Genomic DNA, 17072 nt, shown 5'->3' with positions numbered 1-17072 from the left:
ACAGCCCCAAGTGTGTTACAATCAAGGCTTTAGCTGCTTAGAGGTCATTGTTTTTTTACATAGTGGAATAAGTCTTTGTAGAAAATATAAGTTAAGATAAGATAGATAAGATGTCTTTATTAGTCACATGTACATCGAAACCCTCTTCATATAATGTTTCTTCCTCTTTTGAATTTGCTGACTGTACTTCTGTTTTCAACAGGGCCCATCAAATTTGGAATGCTTATGGCAGGTTTCATTGCAGCATGGTACTTTGGCCAGCTAATAGCAGATGCTATAATCGATGGTTCCGTATCCCGTGGCCTCACCGTGATTCAGAAGATAGGACAGAAATCCCAAAGTGGAGGTAAAATGAAAACTCTCGTTTAGCCTGTAGCTTCTACAGCATTGTACATTCCAGGTTTATTGGCCAGCATTCAGAGAAGGCCTTTGTGCCCAGTGATTAGACATCCTTTACTATTGATGCATGCAGATGGGATAGGGTCAGGATATTCCTTGCCAAAGAAGAGTTTGTCACATTTGTGGGATTAATCCCGCTGCCCTGCTCCTGTTTCATCCTCAGAACCAAATACTTAACCAATATTTTGTTTTGAAAAAAATCTGCTGACTAATGCTTCGACTGCCTCCTGTAAGAATGAGTTCCATACCACAGCTGGCCTTGCAGAAGGAAGCTTTCTAAAACCCCTCTCTTCATTCTTGTTGCAACAGTGTTAAAGATCTTTTATTGTAGCCCAAAGGAACAGTCTTTTCCCGGTCACTATTTCCAGATGTTCATTATTTTAAAGTTTTTACCTTATCTCCTTGGCCTTCTCAGCTTCCATGGGGCCTAGCAGCTGTGGGATAGGGCACTGGGTCCATTGAACCTGTTGCATCATACAGTGGCTAAACAGTAACCTTGGGGATTGTGGAGTCATTGATATATCCAGATGCCTTGAACCCCTGGATAAACCTGTTACTCTGCAAATCTTCATCAACTTTCCATGATTCCAGATTTGAATGCATAACCCCAGTCTATACTTGAGAGCATTAAACAGGTCTTGTGGATCAGGTCCTTCATATCTCATATGGTCCCTCTCCAGCCTCTGTGATCTGGTTATTACTTGTTTCAATTTATCATTGCTTCTTCACTTTTGCACTTTATGCTCCTGATGTTGCCAGGACTAGAGGGCCTGAGTTATAGGGAGAGGTTGGCCAGGCTAGGTCATTATTCCTTGGAACATAGGAGAATGAGGGGCGACCTTATTGAAATAGTTAAAATTATGAGGGGCATACATAAGGTGGATGGTAACAATCTTTTCCCCAAGGTAGGAGAGTCCAAAAGTACAGGGCATAGGTTTAGGGTGAGAGGGGAAGGATTTAAAAGGGACCTGAGGGACAACTTTTTCACAGAGGGTGGTGATTATATGGAAGGAACTGCCAGAGGAAGTGATTGAGGCAAGTATAACACTATCATTTTAGAGGCACTTGGGTAGGTACATGGAGGGGCAGGGCTTAGAGGGATATGGGCCGAACACAGGAAATTGGGACTGGCTGGGTGGGCACCGTGGTCGGCATGGACTGGTTGGACCAAAGGGCCTGTATCCATGCGGTATTGCTCTATAACTCTATAAAATACAAAATTCTTCCAGCTTTTTGTTTGTGCTTTTATCTATCTTTACATGTACTTTCAGGGAATTACCTATTTGAATCATACAAGGGGTCGCAGAAGAAGTCCCGCCCATAAAAATGCTGAAAAAGTTTTCAATAACTAGGCAATACGAGCCCCTACAGTGTAATGTCAAAACCATTGACTGTTCCTGAGCATCTCTGACAATGAGAAACATTCAGAAACTTTTAAAAGGTATTAAAATGCTTCAAAAATTCTAAAATATTCAAAAAACATTTAAATAAATTCAAAGTTAAAAAATATAAACAAGATAAGACTCACCTTAGTATTTGGCATTTGCTCCTTTCCATAGGGTGGCAGTGCCAGCGATCTGGGTTCAATTCCTGCCGCTGTCTGTAAGGAGTTTGTACGTTCTCCCCATGTCTGCATAGGTTTCCCCCGGGTGCTCCAGTTTCCTCCCACATTCCACAGACATACGGGTTAGGAGCTGTGGGCATGTTATTTTGGCACCGGAAGAGTGGCAACACTTGCGGGCTGCCCCCAGCACATTCTCAGTAACGCAAAAAGACGCATTTCACTGTGTGTTTTGATGTACATGTGACTAATTAATAAACATCTTATACATCTGAAAGAAAGTGTGAATGCAGTTCCCGTGCCAGGTTAAGCCAGATTTCCCAGCATTACTGCTGCAGATGGTCAGAATCTTGTACCCTCAGGCAGCCAGAGGTGCAGCCCAGTCAGCAGAACCCAGACAAACACTTCAGGACTTCCACATTCACGTAGGCATTGGCAGAAATTCCCAACATTCTGGCACTTACACAAGCAATGGCTGGCAGTGCTGCAGGGAGCTGCCAGGATTTTTCAGTAAACTCGAGGTTAAAATCTCAGCTGACACTCTGTTGGGGTACTGCACTGTCAAGGCTGCCTCCTTTTGGCTGACGGGTTAATCAAAGTCCCATCTTCCCTCCTGGGTGGACATTTAAAAGAGGCAAAGAGGGGCTAGGCACTCCATTCTGACACGAACATCTGCTCACTGAGTCCTTGCCAAACGTCAGGCATCAGAATCAGGTTTATTATCACTGATATGTAACATGAAATTTGTTGTTTTAAGGTAGTAGTACAGTGCAAGACATAAAAATTATTATAAATTACAAAAATAAATAGTGCAAAAGAGGAATAACGAGGTAGTGTTCATGGGTTCATGGATCGTTCAGAGATCTGATGGTGGAGGGGAAGAAGCTGTTCCTGAAGTGTTGAGTGTGGGTCTTCAGGCTCCTGTACCTCTTCCCCAATGGTGGTAATGTGAAGAGGACATGTCCCAGATGATGAGGGTCCTTAATGATGGATGCTGCCTTCTTGAGGCACCGCCTCTTGAAGATGTCCTTGATGGTGGGGAGGGTTGTGCTCGTGATGGAGCTGGCTGAGGCTACAACCTTCTGCAGCCTCTTTCAATCCTGCGCAAGACGTAGAGAGAAAATAGAGACATTACGAAATCCAAATGTTCCACAGTGGAACCCATATGACACCTCAGTGTCTACTCAGCAGTGACTACTCTGCTGCTTTGTTCTGAAGTATCTGCCACCCCGAAAGGTATTCGAATTGTGGCCGTCCACACAAACACCTGTTTCCTTCTACAGGTTAACGACAAAGTGGACTCCACTGGATTATTCCAAAAATCCATACGTGGATTGTAGTGACAGACACAGTTATTGTTTTTCATCCATTGATACAGAGACCAGCAGGCAGTGTCTCTCTCTCCCCTCTCTCTCCTTCTCTCCAACTCTGACTGACTGCTCCAAAAACGTCATCACGTCCTTTATCTCCTATTGTTGTCATAATCACGCCACACACACACACACACACACACACACACACACAGAGTGCTATGTCTTAAAGGGACATTCACCAATAGTAACTTAACCCGTAACAGCTTTAAATCTTGGTGTTATCCACAAATTTGCTGATGCAGTTTACCACATTATCATCTAAATCATTAATATAGATGATAAACAACAATGGGCCCAGCACTGATCCCTTGCGGCACAGCAGTAGTCACAGACCTCCAGTCAGAGAGGCAATCATTTACTACCACTCTCTGGCTTGTCCCACTAAGCCAATGTTGAATCCAATTGACTACTTCATCTTGAATACCAAGCGACTTAACCTTCTGGACCACCTTGTCAAAGGCCTTGCTAAAGTCCAAATAGACAACTTCTGCCACCTTCCCTTAATCAACCTTCCCTGGTAGCCTCCTCAAAAAGCTCAATAAGATTGGTTAGACATGACCTGCAATGCACAAAGCCATGTTGACTATCCCTAAGGCCCTGGGGATTTATCCACCCTAATTCACCTCAAGACAGCCAGCACTTTCTCTTCTGTAATCTGGATATGGTCCATGACCTCACTACTCTTATTCCTCAGTTCTTTTAGAGGGGTACTTTAAACAAATGTGCGTCAGACACACTTGCCCTGGGTAGATGAGTTTCTCTCCACCTCCCTCTTCTGCTTCCGTATGCAATCCCACGAAGGAAGTAAATTTTAAAAAGCATCTTAAAGGAGGAATAAGACATGGAGAGATTTAGGGAAGAAATTCCAGAACTCCGAACCTTGGCAGCTGAAGGCACATTAACCAAATGTGAACCAATTAAAGTAATACTCCCATTTCTGATTTTTTTTCTCCTGAATGCAATACTCCCTACTTGTTGATGACTACCCCAGAAAATGAACATACTGCTACACAGAGCTCAAACTTAAAAGGATTTGTGTTTGGAAGGAAGGAATTAACTCTTCACTCTGTCACGAACCAGCAACAAAAGAAACACACTGAGCATGATTTAGTGTTAAAAACTATTAATCACTACTTATGATAATACGTAAAATAAAAGTAAAAATGTTAGTATGTTAGAATTCAAAAATGTTAAACCTCGAACGTTAACCCCAAAACTAAACTCGTCGTGTGTGTGTGTGACAAAGTCCAAAACTCCCAGTTCCGGAATGGTTCTTAAAGTTCAGTTCCGCAAGCCATAAGGTGAAACATGAGCAAGGGCTTCTTCAACAACCACCGTTGTCTGAAGATAAGATGTAGATGTAGAAAAACATAGAGAGAGTACATACGAAATCCAAATGTTCCACGATGGAACCCAAACGACACTCCAGTGTTTACTCGGTAGTGACTTCCTCACTCCGAAAAGCATCCGAACCGTGGACGTCCACACACAAATACCTGTTTCCCTCTACAGGTCAGCAACAAAGTGAACTCCACCGGATTACTTCCAACTTCCATACATGGATTTCTATGGCAAACACAGTTATTGTTTCTCATCCATCGATAGAGAAAACAAGCAGGCTGGTGTCTCTCTCCCTTCTCTCTCTCCTTCTTCTAACTTCTTCAACAACGTCATTACGTCCTTTATCTTCTATTGACGTAAGCACGCCCCACACACACATACACACACACTCTCTATCTTAAAGGGACTTTCACTGAGTCCGTAACAACTCCCTGTCATATTTTCAGTACCTTTCCCAAAGCAACATAAATGTGGTCACTGGACAGCGTGCCCTTCTGGAAGCTTCTCCTTCCTTGTGTTGAGTGGCAGTAAAAAAGAAAAACCTCCAAAAATCTGCTTTGAAGGTGAAATGTAAGTAATGGTGATTTCTTTCTACTTTTGATTGAGACCTGAGTAACTTGGCTTTGATTGCTGATGGTATAAAATGCCATTTTAATCAATTATAACACAGGGGAAATGACAGTGAATGTGTGCCTACCAGGTAGAACAATGGAATAATTATCTTTGTTTTTTAATACCTTGAATCCAGGCCAGGTTCCATTTGTTCTCCGTTTGATAGAGTTTCATAAGAAATAGGAGCAGGAGTAGACCATCTGGCCCATCAAGCCTGCTCCGCCTTCCAATAAGATCACGGCTAATCTGGCCGTGGACTCAGCTCCACCTACCTGCCTTTTCCCCATTCCCCTACTATGCAAAAATCTATCTAACTGTGTCTTAAATATATTTAATGAGATAGCCTCTGCTGCTTCGCTGGGCAGACAATTCCACAGATTCACCATTCTCTGGGATAAGCAATTTCTCCTTATCTCCGCCCGAAATCTACTCCCCCGAATCTTGAGGCTACGTCTCCTACTTCAAGTCTCACCTACAAGTGGAAACAACTTCCCTGCCTCTAACTTATCTATCCCTTTCATAATTTTATACGTTTCTATAAGATCCCCTCTCATTCTTCTGAATTCCAGTGAGTATAGTCCCAGGCGACTCAATCTCTCCTCATAGGCTAACCCTCTCATCCCTAGAATCAACTTGCAAACCTGCTCTGCACCACCTCCAAAGCCAGTATACTGTATCTTTCCTCAAGTAAGGAGACCAGAACTGCACGCAGTACTCCAGGTGCAGCCTCACCAGTACCCTGTACAGTTGCAGCATAACCTCCCTGCTCTTAAATTCAATCCCTCTAGCAATGAAGGCTGACATTCCTGGATGACCATTGGCTCATACAGGAAAATGAGGAGATGATAGATAAAAGCTACAGGGAGGTAGCCACACCTAAGCTGCAGGAGGCAGATAGCTGGATGACTATCAGGAGAGGGGAAGGGAATAGGCAGATAGTGCAGAGTACCCCAGTGGCTGTTCCCCTCAATAACAGGTATACTGCTTTGGAAGTTGGGGGGTACGACATACCAGGGGAAAGCCGCAGCGGTCAGGTCGCTGGCACTGAGTCTGGCTCTGTGGCTCAGAAGGGAAGGGGGAAGAAGAGGAGAGCAATAGTGATAGGGACTCTATAGTTAGGGGAACATACAGGAGATTCTGTGGACGTATGGACGTATGGGGACTCCCGGATGGTATGTTGCCTCCCAGGTGCCGGGGTCAGGGACGTCTCAGCTCAAGTCCACAGCATTCTGAAAGGGGGAGGGTGAGCAACCACAAGTCGTGGTACACAGTGGTACCAATGACGTAGGTGGGAAAAAGGATGAGGTCCTGGAAGGTGAATATGGGGAACTAGGAAGCTAAAAAGCAGGACCTCAAGAGTAGTAATCTCTGGATTGCTGCCTGTGCCACACGTCAATGAGGGTAAGAATAGGTTGATTTGGCAAATTAATGGGTGGCTGTGAAATTGGTGCAGGGGGCAAGGTTCAGATTGGTGGTTCATTGGGATCTCTTCTGGGAAAGGTACGACCTGTACAAAAGGAACAGGTTAAACCTGAATTGGAGGGGGACCAATATTCTTGCGGGCAGGTTTGCTAGAACTGTTGGGGAGGGTTTAAACTAGTTTAGCAGGGGGATGGGAACCCGAGTGATAGGTCAGAGTGATAGGCAGTTGGTGTACAGGTTGATGCAGCATGTAGAGAGACTGTGAGAAAGGATAGGCAGTTGAAAGGGCAAATTACGGTCAGTTGGATGGGTTGAAGTGTGTCTATTTTAATGCAAGAAGTATCAAGATCAAGGGTGATGAACTTAGAGCATGGGTCAGTACATGGAACTACGATGTTGTGGCCATTACAGAGACTTGGCTGACACAAGGGCAGGAATAGCTGCTGGATTTTCCGGGGTTCAGATGTTTCAAAAGAGACAGGGAGGGAGGTAAAGGAGGTGGGGGAGTGGCATTGCTGGTCAGGGACAGTGTCACAGCTGTAGAAAGGGAAGACGTCCTGGAGGGATCGTCCACTGAGTCAGTGTGGGTGGAAGTCAGAAACTGGAAGGGAGCAATCACTCTATTGGGAGTATTCAATAGACCCCCCCCCCCACCCCCCAGTAGCAACAGAGACACTGAGGAACAGATAGGGAGGCAGATTTTGGAGAGGTGCAAAAATAACAGGGTTGTTGTCATGGGTGATTTCAACTTCTCTAATATTGATTGGCACCTCCTTAGTGCAAAAGGTCTGGATGGGGTAGAATTTGTTAGGTGTGTCCAGGAAGGATTCCTGATACAATATGCAGACAGGCCGACTAGAGGAGAGGCCATTCTGGATCTGGTACGAGGCAATGAACCTGGTCAGGTGTCAGATCTCTCGGTGCGTGAGCATTTCGGAGACAGTGACCACAACTTCCTGACCTTTACCCTTGCCTTGGAGATGGATAGGAGCAGACAATATGGGAAAGTATTTAATTGGGGGAGGGGGAGTTATGATGCTATTAGGCAGGAACTTGGGAGCGTAAATTGGGAACAGATGTTCTTGGGGAAGTGCACAATGGAAATGTGGAGGTTGTTTAGGGAGTACTTGCATGGGGTTCTGGATAGGTTTGTCCCACTGAAGCAGGGTAAGGATGGTAGCGTGAAGGAGCCATGGTTGATAAGATGTGGAATATCTAGTGAAGAGGAAGAAAGAAGATTACTTAAGGTTCAGGAAGCAAGGATCAGACAGGGCTCTAGAGAATTACAAGGGAGCCAGGATGGAGCTTAAGAATTGACTTAGGAGAGCTAAAAGGGGGCATGAGAAGGCCTTGGCAAGTAGGATTAAGGAAAACCCCAAGGCATTGTACTGGAACGTGAAGAACAGGAGGATGACTAGAGTGAAGGTAGGACCGATTAGGAATAGAGGAAGAAACATGTGCCTGGAGTCGGAGGAGGTAGAGGAGGTTCTTAGTGAATACTTTGCTTCAGTATTCACCTGTGAGAGAGAACTTGACATTTGTGAGGACAGCGTAAAACAGGCTGATAAGCTAGAACATGTCGATATTAAGAAGGAGGATGTGCTGGAACTTTTAAAAAGACATTAGGATAGATGAGTCCCCGGAGCCAGATGGGATATATCCCAGGACACTACGGGAAGCGAGGGGAGAGATTTCTGAACCCTTGGCGATGATCTTTGTGGCCTCACTGGCCACAGGAGTAGTACCAGATGAATGGAGGGTGGCAAATGTTTTTCCTTTGTTCAAGAAAGGGAGTAGGGATAACCCTGGGAATAATAGACCAGTGAGTCTTATTTCAGTGGTGGGCAAATTATTGGAAAAGATTCTTAGGGACAGGATTTATAAGCATTTGGAGAAGCATAGTCTGATTAGGGATAGTTAGCATGGCTTTGTGGGGGGCAGGTCATGTCTCACGAACCTGATTGAATTCTTTGAGGATCTGACAAAGCACATTGATGAAGGTAGAGCAATGGATGTGGTGTACATGGATTTTTCGTAAGGCGTTTGATAAGGTTCCTCATGGAAGGCTCACTCAGAAAGTCAGGAGGCATGGGATCCAGGGAAACCTGGCTGTGTGGGTTCAGAATTGGCTTGCCCATAGAAGACAAAGGGTGGTTGTAGATGGAGTGTATTCTGACTGGAAGTCGGTGACCAGTAGTGTTCCGCAGGGATCTGTTCTGGGAACCCTGCTCTTTGTGATTTTTATAAATTACTAAGATGAGGATGTGGAAGGGTGGGTAAGTAAGTTTGCAGATGACACGAAGGTTGGTGGTGTTGTGCATAATATAGAAGATTGTTGAGGGTTACAACAGGACATTGATAGGATGCAGAGCTGAGCTGAGAAGTGGCAGATGGAGTTCAACCTGGAAAAGTGTGAAGTGATACACGTTGGAAGGTTGAATTTGAAGGCAGAATACTGGATTAATGGCGGGATTCTTGGCAGTGTGGAGGAACAGAGGGTTCTTGGGGTCCAAGCCCATAGATCCCTCAAAGTTGCTGTGCAAGTTGATAAGGAGGTGTATGGCGTGTTGGCCTTCATTAGTTGGGGTATTGAGTTCAAGAGCCGCGAGGTAATGTTGCAGCTCTATAAAACCTTGGTTAGATCACACTTAGAATATTGTGTTCAGTTCTGGTCACCTCATTACAGGAAGGATGTGGAAGCTTTAGAAAGGGTGCAGAGGAGATTTACCAGGATGCTGCCTGGATTGGAGATCATATCTTATGAGGATAGGTTGAGCAAGCTAAGGCTTTTCTCTTTGGAGAGAAGGAGGATGAGAGGTGACTTGATAGAGGCATAGATCAAGTGGACAGTCAGAGACTTTTTCCCAGGGTGGAAATGGCTAGCATGAGGGGGCATGATTTTAAGGTGACTGGAGGAAAGTACAGGGGGATATCAGAGGTAAGTTTTTTACACAGAGAGTGGTGGGTGCGTGGAATGTGCTGCCAGGAGTGCTGGTAGGGGCAGATACATTAGGAACATTTAAGGGACTCTTAGAAAGGCACATGGATGACAGAAAAAATGGGGGGGTATGTAGGAGGGAATGGTTAGATTGCTCTTAGAGTAGGCTAAAGGGTCGTCACAACATTGTGGGCCGAAGGGCCTGTACTGTGATGTAATGTTATATGTTCTGTGTTCTATTCCATTTGCCTTCTTGGTAACCTGTTGCACATGCAAACCAACCTTTTGCGATTCATGCGCAAACACTCCCAAGTCCCTCTGCACAACAGCATGCTGCAACTTTCACAAATTAAATAATAATCTGATCTTCTATTCTTCATTCCAAAGTGGATGACCTCACATTTACCAACACTGTACTCCATCTGCCAGACTCTTGCCCACTCACTTAACCTATCTAAATCTCTCTGCAGACTCTCTGCATCCTCTGCACAATTTGCTTTTCCACTCAATTTTGTGTCATCAGCAAACGTAGATATGCTACACTCAGTCCCCTCCTTCAAATCGTTAATGTACTGTATATCGTGAACAGTTGCAGGCCCAGCACCGACTGCTGCGGCACTATTTATCCCAACTCTCTGCCTTCTATTAGTTAATCAATCCTCTTTTCATGCTAATACATTACCCCCAACTCCATGCATCCTTATCTTATGATAAGTCTTTTATGTGGCACCTTACTGAACGCCTTCTAGAAATCCAAGTATACAACATCCACTTATTCGCCTCTATCCACTGCGTCTGTTATATCCTCAAAGAACTCCAGTAAGTTTGTCAAACAGGACCTGCCCTTCCTGAATCCATACTGCGTCTGCCTGATGGAACCACTTCTATCCAGATGTCTCACTATTTCTTCCTTAATGATAGCTTCAAGCATTTTCCTGACAATAGACATTAAGCCAACTGGCCTATAGTTATCTGCCTTTTGCCTAATTCCTTTTTTAAAGAGTGGTGTGACGTTCACTGTCTTTCAATCCACTGGGACCTGTCTAGAGTCCAGAGAATTTTGGTAAATTATCACAAATGCCACTACAATAGCTTCCGCCATTTCTTTCAGTACCCTGGGATGCATCCCATCGGGACCAGGGGACTTGTCTACCTTAATGCCCACTAGTTTGCTCATCACTACCTCTTTAGTGATAGTGATTGTATTGAGGTCCTCACCTTCCATCACATCATAACATCGCTCTTTGGCATGTTAGATGTGTCCTCCACCGTGAAGACCGACACAAAATAGCCGTTCAAAGCTGCGGCCATTTCTGCATTACCCAATATTGATTCTCCCTTCTCATCTTCCAAGGGATTTACACTCACTTTGGCCATCCTGTTCCACTTTATATAATTATAAAAACTTTTACTTTCTGTTTTTTATATTTTGTGCTAGTTTGCTTTCATAATGTATCTTCCCTTTCCTTACAGCTTGGTTAGTGGTTCTTTGTTGCTTTTTAAAGTCTTCCCAATCTTCCAGTTTCCCACTACTCTTGGTGACTTTGTATGCATGAGCTTTTAGTTTGATGCCTTCCTTTATTTCCTTAGTTATCCAAGGCTGGGTCTCCCCACCCTTACTGTCCTTGCTTTTAACTGGAATATACTTTTGTTGAGCACTGTGAACAATCTCTTTGAAAGTCTTCCACTGTTCCTCAGCTGTCTCACCATATAGCCTGTGTTCCCAGTCTATGCTAGCCAACTCCTCCCTCATCCCATTGTAGTATCCCTTGTTTAGGCACTGGCCCAGAAATGTGCCTTAGTTTGCAGCCTCTGAAAGGGTTGTAGTCTGCTGAATATTTCAGTTCTCCCTCAACCTGCACTTGCAGAGATCAGAGGAGCAATAAACCACTTAGCCTCTCTTTAGTTGGAATCTAATTTGCCTGTGAATTATTACTCATCTTACTTCCATAACCCTTAATCAGCCTGAAAAGTTGAGTGGCCTTGGCCACCACCTGAGGTCCTCATTATCACAGAGATCAGTCTTCAAACAATTCACTTCACTTAATATAAAAAATGCAGAGTGCACTGGATACAACAAAGACCTGAACTACATCTCTGTGCTGGTGGATGTTTGTGCTCTAATACCAGAAGCCAGAATCTCAGCCCTGGGACGTAAGTGAAGGATTTTTTCAAGGCATAGGTTTGTCATAACTATTTGCAGCTGCTTCATCAATGAGATCAGAAGTGCGGATGTTTGCTACTGATTACTCAGTGTCCAGTTCCATTTGCAGTTGCTCACATTTGCTGCATGGGCATGGACTGCATCCAGGATTGGGCTGGTAAATAAAATAACATCTGTGAAACACAAATGGCAGGCATTAGTTATCTCCAATGAGGGTCCAACCACCTGCCCTTGACATTCAATGAATCGCCTCTCATCTGTGTTCTGGGGGTATAAACTTTAACTGAACCAGGGATACAAACACTCTGGCCTCAACAACATGTCCTGTATAATATTTTCTCTGCCCTCTTTAACTGCTCTTGGAGTTCTGTCGGGGAGGGAATTCCAGGATTTAGACTCAATGGATGACAAGAGAATGGCAATTTATTTCCAAGTCACAATGGTGTGTGACTTGAAGGGGAACATACAGATGGTGGTGTTTGCATGAGCCTGCTGCACTTGTCCTCATTGGTAGAGAACATAAGAGGGCAAAATGTATGTTGGCTTTTGTTACAAGAGGATTTGAATACACAAGTGCAGATGTCTTGCTTTAATTCTATGAGGCTCTGGTGAGACCACATCTGGAATACTGTGTACAGGTCTGGTCTCCCTTCTGAAGGAAGGACATGGTTGTGAAGGTTTACCAGATTGAGTTCTGGATATAAAACAGAAAATGCTTGAAATATACAGCAGGTCTGTCAGCATCAGTGGAGAGAGAAACGGAGCTAACATTTCAGGCTGATGACTTTTCATCAAAACGTTCATCCAATGAAAGGTCATTGAACTGAACCATCTCTCTCCCCATAGGCAGCCCCTCGGGATTGAAGATGACTTGTGTCCACTCCAGTTTTGGAGTTCCTTACATTCTTTCTCCACGGGTGCTGCCTGACTGTTTCATATCTCCAGTACTTTGTGTTCATTGCAGACCTTTGAACATGCAGGGAATAGAGCGATATGGATCATGTACAGCCAGAAGAGATTTGGTTTAATTTGGCATCATATCCGGCACAGACATTTTGGGCTGAAGTTCCTGTTCCTCTGCTGCGCTTTTGTATGTTCTATTACCTGCATCAACAATTTGTGGTCTTTTAAGTCTTGGGATCACAGGGGAGAGACTAACTGAAATGGGCCTGTACCCTCTTGAGTTTAGAAGAATGAGAGGTGATCTCATTGAAATGTATAAAACATCCTCACTTTGAATTTTATGATGGAAAGAAGGTCATTAGCTGTAAAGCACTTTAAGATGTTCTGACAGAGAAGTAAAATATATTACATAAATTCAATATTTTCTTTCTAAAATAATCAACTTATGTTTGAATGTATTCTTAACCAGACTCTTGGGTCGTGAGAAGGATAATTATGGCAGGGGCATGAATATTGCCGTTGTGGAAGGTGAGTCTGTATTGAGTTGAATTAACCTAAAAGGTCACAAAGTGAGGCATCTGTTGATTTATGTATCAGGGATGTTGAGAGTCTGAGAGAAAATAAACTTTAATATGTGTCAATTTGGCAGCATTCAGGATTCTTGTTTCAGCTGCATAGTAGCCTGTTCTGCCTCCCAACAATGTTTCGGTTATCAGGAGAGATTCCCTGCAGTGTTGGGTTGAATTTCCTATTTCCCACTTCATTCATCCACAGGGGCTGTTGAAAGGAGATTCCTAAATTTGTGAGCACTTTGTTGTTTGGTTGGAACAGTTCAAGGTCTATTTTCTCTGCAGATGCTGGATTTTGGAGCAACACACAAAAAGCTGGAGGAACTCATTGAGTCAGGCAGCAGCCATGGAGTCCAGGTGAAGGGTCTCAACCTGAAACGTCAACTGTCCATTTCCCTCCATGGATGCTGCCCGGCCCGCTGAGGTCCTCCAGCTTTTTGTATGTCGCTCACTACTTTTCCTACTGCCCACTTCTTTCTGGAGCTTGACTAATCCAGACTCCATAAAGGTGAAAGCAGAAATGTGCTAGCAACTACTGGGAAGATTGCAAAGCAGAGGACATCTGGTTATCTTAATTTATGCATGTCTTCATGTCATGGTATCCACACATTAACTTAATAATTTGTGGCTAAATTTGGGTCAACAATGATCATTTACAAAAAAATTCATCTATGTCTCTATGGCTCTAAGTACAGGGGATAGACGCCCTCTGGAAAATGTGAGAGGAAGGCAGAGGTCGCATCAGTTTAGGGTCATTGTACATACAGCGTGATGAAAGCAACCAAGTGAGATGCTCTTGCTCCCTCATGATGGATCCGCCTCCATTCATTGGCCGGGAGACTGCACTAATATTGGTGGAGTTGTGAATAGTGTAGAAGACTGGCGACAGATACAGCGTGATATAGATCAGCTGCAGATGTGGGCAGAGAAATGGCAGATGGAGTTTAACCAGGACAAATGTGAGGTGTTGCACCCTAGTAGGACATATGTCAGGAGGCAGTACACTCTTAAGGGCAAGACCCTTAGTAGTGTTGAAGAGCAGAGAGACCTTGGGGTGCAAGTCCATGACTCATTGAAAGTGGCTACACAGGTAGACAGGGTGGTTGAGAAGGCTTATGGAATGCTTGCATTTATTAATCGGGGTATTGAGTATAGGAGTCAAGAAGTTATGATGCATCTCTATAGAACTCTGGTTAGGCCACATTTAGAGTATTGCATGCAGTTCTGGTCACCTCACTCTAGGAAGGATGTTGAGGCTTTAGAGAGGGTGCAGAGGAGGCTTACCAGGATGCTGCCTGGATTAGAGGGCATGTGCTATCAGGAGAGGCTGGACAAACTTTGTCTCTTCTCTCTGGAGCGGCAGAGGCTGAGGGGTGATCTATTGGAAGTGTATAAAGTTATGAGGGGCATAGATAGGGTGAACAAGCAATATCTTTTTCCCATTATTGAGAGATCCAATACCAGAGGGCATGCATTTAAGGTGAGAGGGGGTAGGTTCAGAAGAGATGTGAGAGGTACATTTTTTACTGAGAGAGTAGTGGATGCCTGGAATGCATTGCCTGATAGGGTGGTGGAGGCAAACTCGTTGGGGGCTTTTAAGAGGGTCTTGGATGGGCACATGAATGAGAGGAAAATAGAGGGATATGGGCATTCTGTAGGTAGGAGGGATTAGCTATGTCGGCACAACATTGTGGGCCGAAGGGCCTGTTCTGTGATGTACTGTTCTATGTTCTAATATCTTGCTGGAACACAGCGATCAGCTGACATCAGGAAGGTGCAGATTGTCCCAAGCTTTCCCAGGAGAGCCCTAGTGTTTCCGGTCCAGTGTGCATGCTTCAGGGGGCCAGCGTAGGTGCTGGGACCCAGGGCAATGACTTCAATTGGGGAGGACAAGCGGAAGTGGTGGGTGAGTGGCCTCACTCTGGGAGACAACCAGCAACTGAGAGCTGGAGAGTAGGGGGAGGGTGAACATTGGAGGGGTGGCGGGGGGTTGGGGGTGGGAATAGAGTGGGAGTGTGGTAATGGGGGCAGAATCAAAAATAGTCAGGGGTAATAAGGGAGGAGTTGAAGGGACACTGAGGGAGGGGTTAGACCAAAAGAGGCAGGGGATAGGGCACAGGTAGGGAGAGTGAGGGAGGTGACTAGGGTGGAAGCTGTGAGGTTGGGGTCTAAGAAAAATGGTGTGGGTGAGATTGTGTGTGTGTGTGTGTGTGTGTGCGCGCGTGTGTGCGTGCGTGCATGTATCCGTGTGTGTGTGTGTGTGTGTGTATCTGTGTCTGTGTGCGCTTGTATATGTGTATATCTGTGTCTGTGTGTTTGTGTGTGTCTATGTGTGTGTATGTGTGTGTGTTCTTGTATATTCTGTGTTTGCATCTGTGTGCATGTGTCTGTGCCTGTGTGCGTGTGTGTGTGTGTGTCTGTGTGTGTGCTTGTATATGTCTGTGTTTGTGTCTGTGTGTCTGTGCCTGTGTCTGTGTATGTATGTGTGTGCTACGTGTGGGTGTGTGCCTGTGTGTGTGTGTGTGTGTGTGTGTGTGTTCCTTTGTGTGTGTCTGGCTGTCTGTGTGTGTGTGCTTGTATATCCTGTGTTTATGTCTGTGTGCGTGTGCCTGTGCCGCTATGTGTGCGTGTGCCTGTGCCTCTGTGTGTGTGCGCGCGCACGTGCGCACATGTGTGTGTCCCTTTTTAGAGCTAACGTAAAAGCACCTATCATTTGACCACACACAGACTCTGTACGTACACATGGGGTCGCTCTTGGCTTTCATTGTCTAACAAAAAGAGCTGCACTTAATTGGGAATTGCAGAAATCAAAGAACATGAGTCAAGGTTAAAACTATTCAAGGGAGAACTACTTGACCTCTTTTACAAATGATGTTGTTTGAGAACAGTTTTCTTCATGAATTAACCATTTTTCCTCACATTTATCCCTGCCAGCCAAGACAGGAAAGCATATAAGTTCTGGTACTTTTGATCTCTGGGGAGGAGGTAAGAAAAACACTTAAATCCAGCTTTCCCTTCTCTGATCTCCACAACTTCCCCCTCATCAGATTCTGTATGTGACTTGTGTGTGATTGGTGAGCTTCCTTTGATGATTGACCCACTTGTCTGATGTCCTATGGCAGAAGAGCACAGGAACTCTGGAAAAGTAACTTAAGTGGTATATAAACTGTTCTTTCAGAAATTCGACAGCTTTTCATCCATAATAACAGCAATTGTGGAAAAATGTTCTTGGAAGTTCACATGCATCATTTTAATAGAGCAAGACTACTGAGAAAGAACCCCTCCATTATCTCAGTGGTATAGCATCTGCTGTGGCATCAACAGTAGCCACCTTATAACTAAAATAAAACTTTAATCTGTTGATCCCACAGGATCTTTGGCTTCATATGTACTGATATAGGTTTCAAAAGATTGGATTGATTGAAACACATAAGGTCCTGAGGGACCTTGACAGGGTGGATGTGGAAAAGATGTCTCCTTTTGTGGGAGAATCTAGAACTTGGGTTCTCTGTTTAAAAAAAAGTAAGGAGTCACTTTTTTAGCTCAGAGATTAGGTGGGTTTCTTTACTGTGAGGTTTGAAATTCTTTGGTACTCTCTTCTTCAATGGGTGATGCAAGCAGAGGCTTTGAATATTTTTAGGGTAGAGGTAGACAGATTCTTGATAAGCAAGGGGGTGAAGTTTTACCAGGGATACTGTTCCAATGTAGAATGGAGGGATCTAGAAGCACATGGTTTCCTGAAAATGACATCAGAGGGAGACAGGGTGGTGAAGAAAGCTTCTGGCACGCT

General features: G+C 44.5%; 1 protein-coding gene across 3 annotated transcripts in view; it reads left to right on the top strand.

The window, feature by feature from the left end:
• LOC127569024 (protein FAM3B-like) overlaps positions 1 to 17072 on the top strand; it is a 40243-nt gene that overhangs the window by 12554 nt on the left and 10617 nt on the right. For all 3 annotated transcript variants that reach the window (XM_052013285.1, XM_052013284.1, XM_052013283.1), the window contains 4 exons: positions 203 to 346; positions 5121 to 5244; positions 13183 to 13241; positions 16217 to 16267. In XM_052013285.1, the coding sequence (XP_051869245.1) occupies positions 203 to 346; positions 5121 to 5244; positions 13183 to 13241; positions 16217 to 16267 (378 nt within the window). The remainder of the gene's footprint in view (positions 1 to 202; positions 347 to 5120; positions 5245 to 13182; positions 13242 to 16216; positions 16268 to 17072) is intronic.

The sequence above is a fragment of the Pristis pectinata genome, chromosome 4 (genome assembly GCF_009764475.1).
Source record: "Pristis pectinata isolate sPriPec2 chromosome 4, sPriPec2.1.pri, whole genome shotgun sequence".
Lineage (NCBI taxonomy): Eukaryota > Metazoa > Chordata > Chondrichthyes > Rhinopristiformes > Pristidae > Pristis > Pristis pectinata.
This window is presented reverse-complemented; position numbering and strand designations above follow the sequence as displayed.